This window comes from Gorilla gorilla, chromosome X (genome assembly GCF_029281585.2).
Source record: "Gorilla gorilla gorilla isolate KB3781 chromosome X, NHGRI_mGorGor1-v2.1_pri, whole genome shotgun sequence".
Lineage (NCBI taxonomy): Eukaryota > Metazoa > Chordata > Mammalia > Primates > Hominidae > Gorilla > Gorilla gorilla.
In genome coordinates, this window is record NC_073247.2 from 35,289,664 (window position 1) to 35,304,222 (window position 14,559).

The 14,559-nt window shown below is 39.3% G+C and overlaps 2 protein-coding genes across 5 annotated transcripts in view; one reads left to right on the forward strand and one right to left on the reverse strand.

Annotated features, from left to right (window-relative positions):
- Positions 1 to 14,559, forward strand: part of POLA1 (DNA polymerase alpha 1, catalytic subunit) — a 297,808-nt gene that overhangs the window by 91,582 nt on the left and 191,667 nt on the right. The gene's annotated exons all lie outside the window — the stretch shown is intronic.
- Positions 458 to 3,022, reverse strand: LOC101144131 (elongation factor 1-beta-like). The gene has a single exon (XM_063703321.1). It carries the CDS (start codon positions 2,834 to 2,836, stop codon positions 2,159 to 2,161), a length of 678 nt encoding a protein of 225 aa, XP_063559391.1. The 5' UTR covers positions 2,837 to 3,022; the 3' UTR covers positions 458 to 2,158.

Below are 14,559 nucleotides of genomic sequence, written 5' to 3' on the forward strand. Positions count from 1 at the left end.
TTTTTTGGGGAACCTCCGTACTGTTTTCCATAATGGCTATCCCAGTTTACATTGCCACCAACAGTGTACAAGGGTTCTTTTTCTTCACATCCTTGTTAACATTTGTTGTATATAGCTAGCCTAACAGATGTGAGGTGATATGTCATTGTGGTTGTGATTTGCGTGTCGCTGATGATTAGTGATGTTGAGTGCCTTTTCATATACCTATTGGCCGTTTCTGTGTCTTCTGAAAAATATCTATTCAGTTCCTTTGCCCATTTATTTTTATTTTTTATTTTTATTTTATTTTATTTTTAGGGACAGGGTCTCATTCTGTTTCCTAGGCTGGAGTGCAATGGCACAATCATAGCTCACTGCAGCCTCAAACTCCTGGACTCAAGTGATCCTCCCACTTCAGCTTCCCAAGTGGCTAGGACTGTAGGTGTGCATCATCATCATCAGGCCTGGCTAATTTTTTTTTTTTTTTTTTTTTTGAGACGGCCTCACTTCTGGCCCAGGCTGGAGTATAGTGGCACAGTCAGGGCTCACTGCAGTCTCAACCTCCCAGGCTCAGGAGATCCTCCCACCTCAGCCACCCCAGTAGCTGGGACTACAGGCATAGGCGTGCACCACCATGCCCCTCTAATTTTTTTTAAAGGTGGGGTTTTGCCATGTTGCCCAGGCTGGTCTTGAACTCCAGAGCTCGAGTGATCCACTCACCATAGCCGCCCTAATTTCTTTTTTAAAAGCAGGGTCTTGCTGTGTTGCCCAGGCTGGTCTTGAACTCCTGGCCTCAAGTGATCCTCCCACATTAGCCTCCTGAGTGGCTGGGATTACAGGCCATTTTTTAATCTGGTTGTTTGTTTTTGTGCTATTGAGTTGTGTGGGTTTCTTATATGTTTCAGATATTAACCCCTTATCAGATAATATGGTTTGCACATATTTTCTCTCATTTTGTAGGTTGTCTTTTTGTTTTGTTAATTGCTTTCTTTTTAGTTTGTTGCAGTCCTACTTATTTATTTTTGCTGTTGTTGCCTGTGCTTTTGGTGTCATATCTAAAAAAATTATTGCCAAGACCAATGTCAGGGAGCTTTTTTTCCCTATATTTTCTTCTAGGAGTTTATGGTTTCCAGTCTTACATTTAAGTTTTAGATCCATTTTGAGTTAATTTTTGTATATAGTATGAGACAAGGATTTAATTTTATTCTTTCATATGTGGATATCTAGTTTTCCCAGTACCATTTATTGAGGAGACTTTTCTTTCCCTGTTGTGAGTTCTTGACCCTCTTGTCAAAGATCAGTTGACCATGTATGCAAGGGTTTATTTCTGGGTTCTCTATTCTGTTCCACTGGTCTTTGTATCTGTTTTTATGCCAGTACCATATTGTTTTGATTACCATAGTTTTGTAATACAGTTTGAAATCAGGGAGTGTGATGCCTCCAGCTTTGTTCTTTCTTAAGATTACTTTGGCTATTTGGGGTCTTTTGTTGTGGTTCCATACAAGTTTTAGGATTGCTTTTTCTATTTCTGTGAAAAATGCCATTGGAATTTTGATAGGAATGACATTGAATCCATAGATTGCTTTGGGGAGTATGGATACTTTAACAATATTAATTCTCATTGTAAAGATGATAATTCATTTTATGAGGCCAGCATTAACCTGATATTAAAGCCAGATAAGGATGCTACAAGAAAATAAAATTATAGGCCAGTATCCCTGATGAACACAGATGCAAAAATCCCCAATAAAATACTACTAGCAAACTGAATTTAACAGGGCATTACAAGAATCATACATCATAATCAAATGGGATTTATCCCTGGTATATAAGAATGTTTCAACATATGCAAACTAGTAAATGTGATACACCACATTAACAGAATGAAAGATAAAAATCATATGATAATCTCAATAGATGCAGAAAAAGCATTTGACAAAATTCAATATCCTTTCATGATAAAAACCCCTCAACAAATTAGATATGGAAGGAAAGTACCTCAACACAATAAAGGCCATGTATGACAAGCCCACAGCTAACATCATACACAACAGTGAAAAGCAGAAAGCTTTTCATCTAAGATTGGGAACAAGATAAGGATGCCCACTTTTACTACTTCTTTTTTTTTTTTTTTTAATCTTTCAAGCTTTTATTTAAATGCCATGATCCAGGATGGATTTTAGATCTTGTTGAAAGCAGCCACATCCATGGACTGCACATAGTCCTCAAAAGCAGTGATCTGCTCCTCCAGCATATCTGTTCCGACTTTATCATCTTCAACTACACACTGTATTTGAAGTTTCTTAATTCCGTATCCCACTGGAACTAGTTTAGATGAGCCCCAGACTAAGCCGTCTGCTTGAATGCTTCTGACGCGCTCCTCTAATTTCGCCATATCTGTCTCATCATCCCAAGGTTTCACATCTAGTAAGATGGAAGACTTGGCAACAAGTGCAGGTTTTTTGGCTTTCTTTGATTCATATTGTGCAAGACGTTCTTCCCTTAGCCTCTTTGCTTCTTCACTTTCCTCCTCATCATCAGATCCAAAGAGGTCAATGTCATCATCATCTTTACTATCTGTAGCTCCACTTCCTGTAGTGTCTTCCACATCGGCAGGACCATACTTGCCCAAAGCTTTCTTCACTCCTGGCAGGCTGGCCTTTTCCTTTTCGTAAGACTTGATGTGATTATACCAACGTAGGGCATGACACAAGTCGGCAGGCGGTGGGCTGGACACGGCTTCAAATACTGCCACATCTGCTTGTGATGGCACATACCCCTTGATGTAGCTCTTGTCCGCCAGGTAATCGTTGAGCACCTGGAGGCCGGCGGGGCTTTTCAGGTCTCCGAAACCCATGGTGTCGGCTGTATCCGAGAGCTGGGGAGCAGCAGAAAGAGCCCACTTTTACTACTTCTGTTCTACATAGTAGTGGAAGTCCTAGGCAGAGCAATTAGGCAAGAGAAAAAAGTAAAAGGCATGCAAATCAGAAAGGAAGAAGTTAAACTGTTTGCAGATGACATCATCTTATATATAAAAAACCCTAACCCTAAGGATTCCGCCAAAGAACTGTTAGAACTAATAAGTGAATTCTGTAAATTCGGAGGATACAAAATCAACATACAAAAATCAGTTGTTTCTATACACTAACAATAAACTATCCGAAAAAAGATATTAAGAGAAAATCTCATTTGCAATAGCATAAAAAAGAATAAAATACTTAGGAGTAAATTAAGCCAAGGAGGTAGAAGGCCTATACATTATAAACTATAAAACATTGATGAAAGAAAGTGAAGACACAAATAACATGGAAAGGGCCTGTGTTGATGAATTTTTTTTTTAAGGCCTTTCCGTTAGGTCGGGTGATACGTGTAATGTTCATAGAGAAAGCAAGTAGTCCCCTTTTTTCTATATGCATTTTAGATCTTCTTTGCTGAAGTAACAGCTTGTTATAAGCATGAGTATGGAAAAGAGATTTTTATTCATATTTAAAGAACATCAGTAATAAAAACATTTCCCTAGCTATGACAAAGAACAGCCTTTGTTTAAGGGTTAGGTATGTCTAAAGAAGTGACTCTTGTTAAGAACTAAGGAATAAAATATAATTCATCTTATCTTGTGTAAGGAAAACTGTCCCAACTTGAAAGCCGCTGAGTACCTAATTTACATTTAAAGCTGAAGTAATGAAGCCTTTATTTTTTTGCCAGAAACTCCCATTTCTCTCCCAAATACATTCTCTATCAAGAAAAAAAGCTCATTATTTTGCATGGTAATGTGTCTTTGCTGATGCAGAAAAGCAACATAATTCAGGATGAAGGATTAATTTAAACTTTCTTATGTACTCTCTTGCAGATAATTAGAATTATTTCTCAGAATCTAAAGGTGGGTTTGCAGAGTACACCAAAAAGAATAGCTTTATCCTGGTGAATTGCAAAGGAAAGGTACAGTCCTTTACTCTTCAGGAGAAAGAGGTTCCTGAAAACTGTGGTTGGATGTAGAAATTAACTCTGAGAACTTTAGACGTCATAGAAACTATAGTTGCAGGAGGTTTGAAGTTTAGAGTGTGTCTATGGAAATTCTTAAGAACAAACAGTATTTACATTCATTTAAATCTTCTCAATGTAATACAAATGACCCTTTATACTCTTTTATTTAGTAATAAGGGATCCATTTTCTTTTTCATTTACTATCCCTTAAGAGAAAATTGGCTTTGTTGCAGATAAGCATGCTTTGAGACATTTCCCCTCCTCCACTATGGCTAATTTTCTTTGACACTGTTCGTTGCCTTTCTGATTTTTAAATGGAGAAATTGTTGACGTCCATCTCCCTGGAGCTCCCCACTCACATCCTGCCCCCTCCTGCTGACTTAGATGTCGTCAGAGTGTGGCTTCATTCTAAAAATCTTTATTTCTGTTCCAACATTAGCTTTTACCTTCCTTTCCTATTCTCAACTGCAGCTTCATCTTTCTCTAATTATCCCCAACAGGATTGAATCATAGTTTTGTGCAATTTACATATACTGAAACTGAATGAAATTTTTGAAGTTGCCCCAAAAATACACAGAAGTAAAATTGAGAATATGCAAGTTCAGTTTAATAAGATTAGATATGAGAAATTAGTGTCATATCCTGCAAGTGTATATGAATATGTGCGCTCATTTTACGTGTATATACAGCCCCCACTCATTTATTTATGTGTATGTATATATAAATAAACATTTAACCTAAGAAGAACTTGCAATTGTTAAGCTGCTCAAGAGCTTTCAGAGGTTCTAACACAGTTGCACATTTCAGCAAAAGCAGGCAATATGCTTACTGTCAATCGGTGGCATAATCATTTATTGAGCACTGCTTTGGATTTGTGAACAAATGGACTTATTATACAGCCTTTTGGAGCCTAAATGGTTCCAAAGACAAAAATCTTCTCTGCTACTCCAGCATAAGGGTTTCAGATCATAAGTAGCAGTCAACTATAAATTCCGGAAGCCAGACCTGTGTCATCTATCCTCATTCCTTGAAACTTGGGGGTATCCTAGGTGAGGTAGGAGATGTCACTGACCCTGCCCAACTGGTAGTCATCAGACTTTGGAGGAAGCACAAACAGGTTGAAACTTTTGTTCTGTGAGTACGCTAAACTGTTAAAGCCTTGATTGTTTTTGTTGTTGTTGTTGTTTGTTTGGAGATGGAGTCTTGCCCTGTCGTCCAGGCTGGAGTGCAATGGCACGATCTTGGCTCACTGCAACCTCCACCTCCCGGTTCAAGCGATTCTCCTGCCTCAGCCTCCCGAGTAGCTGGGATTACAGGTGTAGGCCACCACACCCAGCTAATTTTTGTATTTTTAGTAGAGATGGAGTTTCACCATGTTGGCCAGGATGGTCTTGAACTCCTAACCTCATGATCCACCTGCCTCGGCCTCCCAAAGTGCTGGGATTACAGGCGTGAACCACCACGCCCGGCCTATTGTATTGTTTTTTAAATTTATCCCTGGAATTGGTTTGTGTTTTTATTTTTTAGGAATGATTATATACATTGACCTTGTGCCACATGCTTCAGATTTTATAAGAAGTAAGCTGGGATGTTCCAAGTTCCGTGTTGCATAGAGTTCTTATCCATGAAAAAATGTCCAAAAAGATGGTTTAGCAAATTTAGGATTATTTCATCCTAATTTGGTATTCTCTATAGTGGGAGTTTTAGAGTGTTTCTTGTGATAATCATTATAGTTAAGATTTATTGAATGTTTACTCAAAAAAGTTGAATTTTTCTACTGGTTTTGGGACTACTTGGGTGAGATATGTGAAATAGATTCAAATATTGAAATATTGAGGTACTCTTATAACAGAAAATATCAAAGCTACTGCCATAGTTTATTAGAAATCAGGAGAAAGACTTTTTTTAATCGTTGGCCTGAATGAGCTGAAGTTCAGAGTAAGACTGTGGTCATTATTCATTACCTCTTTTCTTTCAAACACTAAAACTCTTGGGTTTCTGTGGACAAGGCTGCTTTTTAATGGCATGTTCTCCAAACAGCTGTTTAGCACCCCCCTCCCCAATACCACAGACCACATCTGTTCCCACTGTTGATTAGCTAGAGGGTGGAGAAAAGAGAGGCTGTAGCATGTGTAATTACCAGTAATTAATTCTTGTTGAGCCTCCTCATTTCCTTCTATTCTAACTACACCTACTCTTCTTCCTGCCTCTGTTGTAAATTCTGTTTCATGTTAGCTACTTGTGGAAAATAATCTTGATGGTTATACAGCTGTTTTCCTAAAATTTTATATTCACCTAACAGTGAGGCTTTTATTTTTCTTCTGGTGGCAGAATCATTTAATAAGGCATGCCAAATAAGAAAATACCAAAGTAACCAAGCATATCTCTTGGGGCTAGCTTTCCTGCTTATGTTCTTTTACTGTTGATACTATTTCCAACTGTCAAGAAATTATTTTTCAGATATATCCTCTGTTAAAGGAACTATTGCAAGGCATGATTTAGTATGAGGAAAACAAATGTAAGACACAGTCCTGGTCCTCAGTGTTAATGTGCAGTGTATGGAAATATAACTATGTAAATTAACATATATTAATAATATAGTAATTTCCAAAATTGTCAAGATCATAAGGTGGAGGTAGTCTTCTACTATTTTTCATTCTCTTTGGGATAAAGTTGGGCTGACGGAAATTTAACTTTGAGCGTTATTAATATGTCATGGTCAAAGAGAGATATCAAAGGCTTGCTCTTTAAAGAAAATTCACAGCATATCTTCTTATTTACAAGTCTTAAAAGCCTAGATTTTCTGTAATCCCAGCACTTTGGGAGGCCGAGGCGGGTGGATCACCTGAGATCAGGAGTTCAAGACCAGCCTGGCCAACATGGTGAAACCCCATCTCTACCAAAAATACAAAAATTAGCTGGGTGTGGTGGCAGGTGCCTATAATCCCAGCTACTTGGGAGGCTGAGGCAGGAGAATGGCTTGAACCCAGGAGGTGGAGGTTGCATTGAGCCAAGATCACGCCATTGCACTCCAGCCTGAATGAGAAGAGATAGACTCCCTCTCAAAAAAAAAAAAAAAAAAAAAGGCCTAGATTTTCAAAAGGTGTTGCTTTGTGTGAGTCTACTTTCAGGAGGATGAGGTTTCAAGAAGACATTTCAAAACGGCTTTTTTTGTTTGTTTGTTTTAAAATTTATTTGGTCTATCAGTCAAGATCCTGGCAGGAAAGAGATGACATTGGTATTAATAGGATTTGATAAAGAGATTGTTCACAAAAATGTGGGCAATTATAGTGAAATCACAGGAGAATTGTGTGAACTCTGGTGCTAGTCATAGGAGGGTTGTTATATGAAGAGAGTCTCTTTTTTTTGTTTTGTTTTTTTGAGACAGAATCTTGCTCTGTTGCCCAGGCTAGAGTGCAGTGGTGCCATCTCTGCTCACTGCAACCTCTGCCTCCCAGGTTCAAGCAAATCTCCTGCCTCAGCCTCCCAAGTAGCTGGGATTACAGGTGCCTACCACCATGCCCGGCTAATTTTTGTATTTTTAGTAGAGATGGGGTTTCACCATGTTGGCCAGGCTGGTGTTGAACTCCTGACCTCAGGTGATCCGCCCGCGCCAGTCTCCCAAATTGCTGGGATTACAGGCGTGAGCCACCGTGCCCGTCTGAAGAGAGCCTCTTGATTGTGGGTGGATGGACCCCGCCATCCCCTCAGAAGAGACCTGTTGCCCTTCCTAGTGCCCTTTTGTTTCTTTTTCTTTTTCTTTTGAGACTGAGTCTCTCTCTCTCTATTGCCCAGGCGGCTGGAGTGCAGTGGCGTGATCTCGGCTCACTGCAACCTCCACCTCCCGGGTTCAAATGATTCTCCTGCCCCAGCCTCCCGAGTAGCTGGGACTATAGATGTGTGCCACCACACCTGGCTAATTTTTGTATTTTTTTTAGTAGAGATGGTGTTTCACCATGTTGGCCAGGTTGGTCTCAAACTCCTGACCTCAAGTGATTCACGCACCTTGGCCTCCCAAAGTGCTGGGATTACAGGAGTGAGCCATCGCACCCGGCCTTCCCTGTTTAATTCTTCTTAGCATCTCCACTAAACACAAACCAAGAAAGGTGATTTTTCTCTTTGTTAGAACTTCTTAGGAAAACTTCACTATTCTCTTATTCCATCTGTTTTGGGGTTGAGGAGAGCTGTTATATAAGAAGTTATTGTTAGGGTTTCTTGTATTCCTGTTGTAATATTCTCAAGCTGACATATTTGTGATAGATCAACAAAGCGGTAGGTATTTTGTACCGCTACCTAAGCAATAAAAGCAAGTATGTAATGCTGTAGTACCAGAGTTGTGGTTTTTCCCCTGCACAATATATTAACTAAGCAGAAAATTTAAAAGAACAAAGACAGTAAAAGTAATGTTTGTTAGTGGTAGTTTGAGATATTTCAGGAGAGATGAGATGTGAAGAAAAGCAATGGCCATATTTAGAAAGCTGCCTCAAACCCAAGAGTATCTATTGAAGTAAACTTGATGACAGACTTTTTTCCTCTTCATGAATCATTGTATTCCTATAAAAGCGAAAATTCCTCTTCATCTAAACAAATGGCTTCAACATCTGTTTTCTTAGTTTCTCAAAAGGGTGTCTTCGGCTTGCATTTTTTTTTTAAAGTGTTTATCTGTTTAAAATGAAATATCGTCAAAAGCAGTTTATACATCAAAATCCAAGTTGGTCTTCAGCTTGTAAGAATTAGTTGAGAATTATCTGGTGGTGATGACAGTGGTATAGGGGAAAAAAGAAATTACATTTTGTATTCTGCATAGGTAAGTTCTTCTTCCTAACCATATTCTTTAAATTTTTTTGACTTACATTTAATTTTACATGCTCTTTGGTTTGGAGGACCGATTGACTAGGAAACTTGATCGTTGAGAGCACATTCCAACGTTTTAATGCTTTGGGTTCTGAAAGTATTTTAAAAATTAGCAGCTGGAGAATTATTCTGTTAGTCCCATTGACTAGGAACTGATCTGTAGTTGGTTTGATTCTTCTCTTGCTCCCATAATCAGTTTCCTTCTACCATGTCACTAAGAGAAACACACTTATAACTGGTTCGTAAATGTTTTATGTGCTTTTCTGAAGCACTTTTTCAATTCCCAGTCTCCTGTGAATTTATCTACCCTCAATGGTGTTGGTTTTATCTTTTTTAATCTTTAATCTCTTCTTGGGTGACAGGCCACCATGCCCTTGAGCCCATCCTGCCATTTAAAAATAAAGAATGAGAAGCAGCTGAAATGCTGGCTCTTTTGCAGCTGACAGGAATCGGATCTATTGCTTAGATTCTTTATCTGGGTACAGACATGCCAGTGGTGTGTGACTTGTTCTAGCCATGCCATTTGCAGTCACAAGGTTTAAGAGGATAGGAGTAGAGGAAGTTGTCTCCAAGAGAAAGAAAGATTTTTTTTTTTTGGATGTAAAGGTCAAGGAGAAAGGCTGTAGATCAGCACATGGGTTCCCACTGCAGGTCACAGGACTCCTGGCTTCTTACCACCCAGTGGAATTTCTGGGCCATGATAGAGGTGTTTGTCTTTCCGAAAAGGTTGCATAGGCTCCTCCCACCCCCATCCACCCCACAGCTGTCTGTTGTGTCTGAACAGTGGCTTGCTCTGAGGTTAAAGGTCCATGAAAACTGTGAGACATTTGATGCTATAAAATCTAATTAGTGACAAAAGCAATTAATCACTTATGACTTAGTTTCTCTGGAAGGGTATACTTATCTTTATTGAATAAGTATAAATGGTAACTGCTAGCAAATAGCACCAAACTTAACATAAAATAGAACTACCCCCACCTCTCTCCTCCTCTCCAGTGCAGAAGAGAGGCAGTGAAAAGGGTGGTTATGGTTATGTAGGTGTAGAGGGCTCTAGGAGGCTCTTGTGACTTGATTGGTGTTCAGTTTCCCTGTTGAGCCCATCAACATGGCCTCAAGGAGGGGAGCTATTGCAAAGGTTTTGCCTGCTGTTTGTTAAGCCACAGCTTGTAGTTTTGGTGGCACATGACAAAGCAAGGTGCTCTCCTTTTTTGACCTTGTTCAGAGGCTTAATACAATTATTTGTATTAAGTACTAGCCACCTGTTAGGATCATTCTCATTAAAGGTCACTGTGTGGTGCCTGACTGTCTGACTATGGCGGCCTGCATCAGATTTGCTAGTGGCCCCTGGTTTGTGTGACACCTGCCAATAGTAACAGAAAGAATGGAGATCTGATAGCTCAAAGGGAACAGAAGGTACTAGAGGAGGAATGAGGAATCAGGAGAACCATGGAGCACCTGCCACTCTAGCACCATTACCATGGTTTTGGTGCTAACTTGCCTAGTCTCCCTTTTCTCTGGCTACCCCTTCAGTGAGTTGTGCCAGGCATTTTGAAGAGTTCTGTTATTGTCTGCATGCTGATATTGCTTTGGTTTATTGATATTAATATATTGCATCCCTGTTAAGCTTTGAATTTCTTGTACCTGAAATTCCTTACATCCCCTCTGCTGAACGTCTTAGCTTCTGTCTGCTTCTCTGATCTCCATTGAGGTGTTCCACAGGCATATCCTATTCAGTTCCAAAACTGCCCTTGCAGTTCTGGTTGCCAACCTGTTTCCCTTCCCTGATTCCCTGTCTCAGTGAATGATGACACTGTTTACCCAGTTGTTAAGCCAGGAACATGGGTATCATTCTTGACTCCTGTCTCTTCCTAATGCCTCAAATCCAGCCCAGTGCCAAGTCCTGTAGATTCCACTTGCTAAATATCTGTGATTCTCTATCTCCATTGTCACTGCAATTATGCTATTCAGGCCTCATTACATCTCCCTGGACACTGCCCCACCTCAAGTATTCTCCAGATGTTTTATAGCCAGAGAGAACTCTTTAAACTGCCAATCTGCTTATGCCACTCCCCAGTTTAAAGTCCTTAATGTGACTTACAAGGCCCTTCACATTTGGGCCTCTCTCCCACCCTCTCTCCATTTCCCCTGAACATTCTAGCCTCAACCATACATTTTATTTTCTTTGCCTTTGTAAAAAAAAAAAAAAAAAAAATTGTTTTTTTAAAACTTAATTTTTTTTTTTACTCACCATTCAGCATTTCCCTGTGTTCTTTGCATCTTCACAAACACTGTTCTTCCATCCTCCTTTTCCTGTTATTCCCTATACTCACCTTCCCCTTATACATTATCTGTTTTTATGGACTTTTCTCTAACTCCTGCCCCAGGAGCCCCTGTTATGTACATGTGTGTGTATGTAGTATGTGTGTATTTTCCAATAGCCTATTTGGTTCTCTGCTCTACTGGGGGTTATGCCCTATAAGAGGGAAGGGATCATGTCTGAATCATTCACAGTTGTGTTCCCTATGACCTACGTCTAGCACATGAGAAGAGTTTAGTAAATACTGTTGGTGTTTGAATGAATGAGTTCCTTATTGAGGTTCTAAATGACAAGAGAATATAGTGCTTCCTATAATTCATATCAAATTCTTGAGCCTTGGCCAAATTAGAGAGTGGAAATGCACAGGCTGGGTGCAATGACTTACACCTGTAATCCCAGCACACTGGGGGGCTGAGGTGGGAGGATTGCTTGAGTCCAGGAGTTTGAGACCAGGGTAGGCAACATAGTGAGACCCTGTCTTTAAAAAAAAAAAAAAATTAGCCAGGCTTGGTGGGGTGCGCCTATAGTCCCAGCTACTTGGGAGGGTGATGTGGGAGGATTGCTTTAGCCCAGGAGGTCAAGGCTGCAGTGACCCAAGATTGCCCCAGTGCACTCCATTCTGGGTGACACAGCGGGACCCTGTTTCCAAAAAAAAGCACAAAGTTCAAAAGTGAAGGAGATTGCTTTCTTTTAAAGCAGTGAGTAGCCAAACCTCATATATCCTTTATATTGCTTCTTCATATTCTGTATCTCCATCCTAAATTCCTTTTCTCAACTTGATCTTTGTTTGATTCAAAATTTCTCTGGATTCTTCCCAGCGAAAGTATAGAATATAATGGGACAGGAGAAAATGTGATTGATAAATGGGAATATGTCATTTGATTGATTCTTAAATATATAGTTGACCCTTAAGCAACATGAGTTTGAACTGTGTGTGTCCACCTATACATAAATGTTCTTCCACCTCTGCCACCCCAGAGTCAGCAAGACCAGCCCCTCCTCCTCCTCAGCCCTACTCAACATGAAGATGATGAGGATGAAGACCCTTATGATGATCTACTTCCACTTAATGAATAGTAAAGATATTTTATCTTCCTTATAATTTTCTTAGTAACATTTTTTTCTATAGTTTATTGTAAGAAACCATTTTTTTCTAGTTTATTGCCCACCTTCATATTGTAAGAAGAACAATTTTTCTCTAGTTTGTTGTTTATATGTATATAATACATATAAACATACGAAATACTTCGTTAACCGTTTATATTATTGGCAAGGTTTCTGGTCAACGGTAGACTATTAGTAGTTAAGTTCTAAGGGAGTCAAAAGTTATACATGGATTTTTGAATGCAAGGGGATTGGTGCCCCTAACCTCCGCATCATTCAAGGGTCAACTGTATTTATTCTAGAGTCATGCCTGAACATGTGTCTACAACACATGTTTCTCTGGACAGTTGAACACATTTACATTTCCCTAAAACTAGACCGTCTTTCTCAGAAGATTTTTTTAAGTGGGACCCCTCTGTATTTTAATCATAGCTAGCTCATAGAATCTGTTTGTTGAACTTACAGTAGAATGGAAGTGGGCAAGGGATGCCACTTTGTAAAAAAATAAAGAGTTGCTTTAAGAGGCCGTCTAGAAAGTGGTCATGATAGAACATAATTTAGTATTTAGCTCTGGTACTGAGCAAGGGAATTACCCTCTGAGGTATTGGGCCTAAAACGTTCTCCCTCGTCTCACTTCATTTGAAGAACAGAGTAATTATGGACACTCCAATGGCTATTTTGTCACACACTGATCCTAAAAAGGAGCTTTCTAGAGATCAGAATGCTTCTGTCAAAATGGTGACAGCACCACCTTGGTCACTGTCCAACTTCGGGTTCTCCAGACTACCAGCTGTGTGCTCTTCCAGGATTGAGCTTCAGACCAGGTGTTTAGTAACGACAAGGGACAACTTGTTAAATCTGCCATTTGTGGGAGCTGGGAGCTCAAAGTTTTCTGGTCAGATTTTCCCATGACCTTAGTTATAAAGAAAATGTTACAGATTCTAGAAAATGCCAATGTCTTTTTTAGCTGTATTACACTGATTGCAGTGCTTCAGAATTGCCCAACTTCATTATCTGAGCATAGCCAGCCTGACGCCTTCTTCTTAAATAGACAATTATGATCAATTAAGCACTTTTAGGCCTTATAGAATACTTAATTTTATTAGCCAATTATTTGTGCTTTGAAAGAGTTAATGGTAGCTACCCAAGCCATTATTAGAAATTAGAATGTCCCAAAATAGAAAGGCTATTTCCTTTGTGTGTGGCACTGCAGTGGAAAATGCCAAGCATAGTTTTTACTGAGTTAAAGGGTGAGGGAAGGCGGGGTGGGGGAGAAAGTTACATGTAAATTATTTAGCCATTAACCTAATGGGTGGGTTTATAAATCCTATTACTATAAGCCCTTTTCATTTCCACTGAGGCCTGGTGCATGCTTGATCCCACTAATGTAAAATTCATTCCGTCTAAGTGATTACTGAAGTAAGACACTTTGAGTCAATTTTAATCAGGTTGTGTGAAACTTGCTTGAGTGCTGATATTCACTAAAGCATGGACATAGTTTGGCCGTGTCTTAATTAACCCCCCTGGATAAGTTATATGAGGAGTCAGTCAGGAAGCCAAATCTCTGAGCCTTTTCACATGTACATGTTTCTGTGAGCAAAATAAACTGTAGGTAGGGGCTGAAAACACCCACCTCAAAAGCAAGGGGCAAGGACCTTTGGGTGAGTGTGTTTCTAGTCTTAATGAAAATTGTGAATGTTAAGAAATCTGAAAGTTCTATTCTTACGGTGAATTGGAGCATCCTTAATGGTACTTATATTTAAACAAATCAGAATTTCAAGTTTGATTAAATATGTGGATCTTCTTTCTAGAAAAATGCACGTAAGCACACATTCAAATCTTTGCTGACAGTTTCAGGGGATTTTCAGATTTCTTGACCTTAGGTTAATACCTACTGCTCCAGTTTTAATTTTAGTATCTTAGGTTTTTATTTTTATTTTTTAACTGGGGATGTAATATTTAGGATTGTATAGGCTCATATTGAGCTCTTGTGTCAGTGAGTAGATTTGGTTCAAGTGTGCTTTAAGGCCAGCTCTACAAGCTGTCCACTGTCCTGTGTCAGATATAACCCGAAGAATGGCAGCAATACTTGTAAATTCAAGTGAAACATATAGGACATGAACTTCTAAACTGGAGGTTGGAGTGGAAGAGGAATGGAGAATAAGAATGTTGTGAAAGGAAGGTTTCTTTAAAGGTGAAAACTGAGTTCTTAAAAGTCAGCATGTAAAGTGGGTTTTTAAGAATCCACAGGATGAATAAATAGTCATGCTGGGGACAAGAAATTATAAGACACGTTATAAGACAGGGAAGAAATTCACTTT

Bases quoted from the DNA above. Each gene is read 5' to 3' on its own strand.
- LOC101144131 (XM_063703321.1), bottom strand. From the start codon at position 2,836: ATGGGTTTCGGAGACCTGAAAAGCCCCGCCGGCCTCCAGGTGCTCAAC.